Here is a 4,194-nt window from a genome sequence, read left to right on the forward strand (position 1 = left end):
TGTGCCCAAAAGAAAAAAGAAAAGTAAAATTCCCAAAAAGCTCGAAGACAGTGAAGCAATATTAGACCGTTGCCTACTTGCCTGCCTAATCTCGATTAGCTGACCGTTTTGCCTTTAACCAGAACCACAAATAGCCGTTGAATAACTTGAATTAATTGAACTTTGGGTACCACACTGGACCATCAATGTACCAGCTGGGAAGTAACTAGAAAAGTAAAAGAAAGAAAAAAGAAAAAAAAAAAAAGGAGAAAGTAATCGAGAGCCGTTGGAGGACAGGGTGGGTCCATGCAAGCGAAATCAAGCAAGATGGGCGGCATAAAATTATGTTAATCATATCATCATTAGTGTGTCCCATACATAATAATTAATATTAGATAAAAACAAATAAATTATTAATTATTGACCCTCATACTCTCTGCCTCTCCATAAATACCCCTTCTATTCTCTATCTACACATATTCCCAAAAAAAAAAACAACACACTCTACTTCTCTCTCTTTCTGTGTGAATTGTGTTCATCAGCAGCTGAGTGAAAATGGCGAAGGACGTTGAGGTTGCAGAGCAAGGGGAGTACTCGGCAAAAGACTACCATGACCCTCCTCCGGCGCCTTTGATCGACCCAGAGGAGCTGACCCAGTGGTCATTTTACAGAGCTATTATAGCGGAGTTCATTGCCACGCTTCTTTTCCTCTACATCACAGTGTTGACTGTGATTGGGTACAAGAGCCAGAGCGAGAACGATGAATGTGGTGGGGTTGGCATTCTTGGCATCGCTTGGGCCTTCGGCGGCATGATCTTCGTCCTTGTTTACTGCACCGCCGGTATCTCTGGTGAGTTAATTTCCTCACCCGCCCATGCAATCGCAAATCCAATTTATTTATTTTTATAAAACTAACTAGCTTTGTAGTAATTAATTAATGGATTAATCGTTTGATTGAATAATTGTATTTATGTTTTAAATACTTGAATTCTTTTTATTTTATTTTTTCAAATTTTTTGTGAAAAATTGAAGTTCAATTAGTGAGCATGTATTGGTAACGTGAGCAGGAGGACACATCAACCCAGCGGTGACGTTCGGGCTGTTCCTGGCGCGCAAGGTGTCACTCATCCGGGCCTTGTTGTACATGATAGCACAGTGCTTGGGTGCAATCTGCGGTTGTGGGCTGGTGAAGGCCTTCCAGAAGTCTTACTACACCAGATACGGAGGTGGGGCCAACGAGCTTGCAGCTGGGTACAACAAGGGCGTCGGATTGGGGGCCGAGATCATCGGTACCTTCGTTCTTGTCTACACCGTCTTCTCAGCCACTGATCCTAAGAGGAACGCAAGAGACTCCCATGTTCCTGTAAGCACCTGATCGCACCTTCTCCTTTCATGCAATTATATTCCTATGCTCTATGATCTTGCCTACCCAAAATGAAAAGATACGTGCTGTGTATGAGCTACTTTTTTTCCTTTTTCTAAGGCTATATGTGGCTATTATCTCATCCCAACTCTCAAGTGTTGGATTAAATTTATTTCCAAGAAAGTGATTGAGGTTGTGGGTTTCAACATTTGTGTGCTGAAAAAGGAAACATGCCTACCTTTTTGATGGGTAATGGGTTCCATTAAACTTTTGGAAAAGTAGCTTGGATGGATGAACAATTTGAGAATGCATTTCTTACATTATATGGAAATTTATCAATTTATGAGAGATGCCTCTTTAGTTGACTCTCATATAATTGGAATCATGCGGCAGTTATCTCAGTTGCATAGGATATGATGATTTGGTTGATTTTTTTTTTTTTTTCCTAATTGATTTTGTTTGTTGTTAAATGAAGGTTTTGGCACCACTCCCCATCGGATTTGCTGTGTTCATGGTTCACTTGGCCACAATCCCAGTCACTGGTACTGGCATCAACCCAGCTAGAAGTTTTGGAGCTGCAGTGATCTACAACAAAGATAAGGCCTGGGATGACCAAGTATGTCTCTTCTTCCTACCTTTCATTATTATTATTATTATTATTACTTCTCATATTTCAGTCTCTGATCTATATTAATTTGTTAATAAATTAATGAAGACTAATGATCTTTTTATGACATGGTTTCAGTGGATTTTCTGGGTTGGACCATTTATTGGAGCTGCCATTGCTGCCTTCTACCACCAGTTCATCCTTAGAGCAGGAGCCATAAAGGCTCTAGGATCCTTCAGAAGCAATGCTTAAGCTTTTCAATGCAAGTCTGTCTGAGGGTCCCTCTATGCAATCATCTATCTTTATCTGTTTCCCATGGGTTGGAGGACTAAATTAATGGAAGTGTAGATAAACATGCCAATGGGGGGCAGGGGTGTATTTTGAATTTTTTTTTTTTTTTTTTTTTCCTTCTTTTTTTTGGGGCTTTGCATGTATGTATTTATGTGGTCATTGTTGTCCTTTTGCATATTTACTTCTTTCTATGTGGTGTATCATCCATGTTGTTTCCACATAAAGCTAGTGAAATGGTTTGTGCTCATCATCTTATTTGCTTTTTAAAAAATTTCCTCCCAAGTTTCAATGTGAGGGGACTGAGTCTCTGAGAAAATGACTCGCACTTGAGAATGCAGCATTAGTCATAACTCAAAGTGACGTTACGATAAGGGTAATGTCAGTAACTTTTAGAATTTAAAAATTATATTTAGGACTTCAAGCCTTGCAAGAAGAATCTAGAGATAGATGGAGATCAGGTATATTTTTCCATGGTTACCGAATATTCTCACATAAAACCTAAAGGAAAAATGGTACTTGAAAAAAGAGAAGAAAAGGAACTAACTTTTCATATATATAAGCCAAAACTAAAGTTCAAATTGCATTTTAAAAGTTCTAAACAAATATTCTTTACCTAATAACTCTGAAAAAAAATGCTAATTATATCTATGCTATTATTTTAAAAAAATTAGTCAATTTAAATTTTTTTTAAAATTTATTATATGACTTAATTCAATAACTAAGCACTACGAGACTTAGTGTTAAACTCTCTTTGCATCGTTCTAGGCATCCTTATCCTCAATGTGTTAAATTATTTGAAGTGACTTTTGATGAAAGAGCTTAGCATCATCATCAACTAATATATATATATATATATATATATATATATATATATATATTAGTTGTACTAGAAAGCGACACAACCCAAAAGATTAGTATGAGTTGGCTTATGTGGTGGTGGATGTAGAAAGAGCAATGATATTATGCATTTAATTCTTTGTCCAAAATACTTGCTAAAAGGGTGAATAACATAAAGAAAAGAATGAGAAAAGCAAATAGTGCTGGGTCAATTCAGCTTGGGATTCCTTTGCTTTTTTAAAAGGTGGATGCATCTCGCTCTCCTACTCTATAAATTATAGGTGGTGGGTGGGTGTTCATCTTTCTTATCTTGTCCTTATTTTGTGGGTCACTGATCATTTTTCAAGAAATGGGTAGGTGGGTTTTGGCTGTTTGATGATGCCCATTTAGGCTTAAACTATGGGTAAGATTGGGGTTTTCTTCTTGGACCATTGGATGAGACGTCAGCCTATGAATGGATAGGACTTCTTTGGAGGACAATAAAGTCAATTTTGTGGGTGATTACTGATTAGAGCATCAATGATGCTTTGATGCTAATCTTTAATTGCTTATAGATTAGACCCACCATTCAATCAAAAACGTTTTTAATTGAGTAATACATACGGCACAAAGTTAAAGTGACAGTATTTTGTAGTTTTTTTTATCATCCATAGTTAAAAGAAGAAAAAAAAAATTCAATGATTATTTGATGTCAGACAAAACTAAAATAGTTCTGATAGCGTATGATAGTAACATAAATTAAGAATTGAGAATAAAAAAATAAAAAAATAAAAGAAAGAAAAAAGAAAAGAGAAAGACTCTAATTGCCCTAAAAACAAATAAATAACTCTTAAAAACTTAAATTTATTTGATACTTCAAAACTGAATTTTCAATAATACAAACATGCCCAATTCTTGTTATTGTTGTCCTGATCTTTTCTGTCAAGATATTTTAATGCAATTAATTCAGTATCTGACAATTCAGGTACCGATTCAGTATTTTCTCTTGCATCATTATTAAATATTGTCACGCCAGCTTTGTAGAATATTTGTAAGATTGTTGTGTGTGATATAATATAATATAATATTACTCTTTTTAATTTTATCTTTTTGGTCGGTGAGCAACATTTATAATACA

General features: G+C 35.7%; 1 protein-coding gene across 1 annotated transcript; it reads left to right on the forward strand.

Moving 5' to 3' along the window:
* Positions 1–461: 461 nt before the first annotated feature.
* Positions 462–2,490, forward strand: LOC132163668 (aquaporin PIP2-7). The gene is made up of 4 exons (XM_059574036.1): positions 462–829; positions 1,047–1,342; positions 1,818–1,958; positions 2,088–2,490. Exons 1-4 carry the CDS (start codon positions 535–537, stop codon positions 2,199–2,201), a joined length of 846 nt encoding a protein of 281 aa, XP_059430019.1. The 5' UTR covers positions 462–534; the 3' UTR covers positions 2,202–2,490.
* The last annotated feature ends 1,704 nt before the right edge of the window (positions 2,491–4,194 follow it).

The sequence above is a fragment of the Corylus avellana genome, chromosome ca10 (genome assembly GCF_901000735.1).
Source record: "Corylus avellana chromosome ca10, CavTom2PMs-1.0".
Classification (NCBI taxonomy): Eukaryota; Viridiplantae; Streptophyta; class Magnoliopsida; order Fagales; family Betulaceae; genus Corylus; species Corylus avellana.

Coding starts and splice junctions, on each gene's coding strand:
- LOC132163668 (XM_059574036.1), top strand. CDS start 535: ATGGCGAAGGACGTTGAGGTTGCAGAGCAAGGGGAGTACTCGGCAAAA. Junction 830..1,046: donor CTGCACCGCCGGTATCTCTG/GTGAGTTAATTT, acceptor TAACGTGAGCAG/GAGGACACATCAACCCAGCG. Junction 1,959..2,087: donor ATAAGGCCTGGGATGACCAA/GTATGTCTCTTC, acceptor ACATGGTTTCAG/TGGATTTTCTGGGTTGGACC.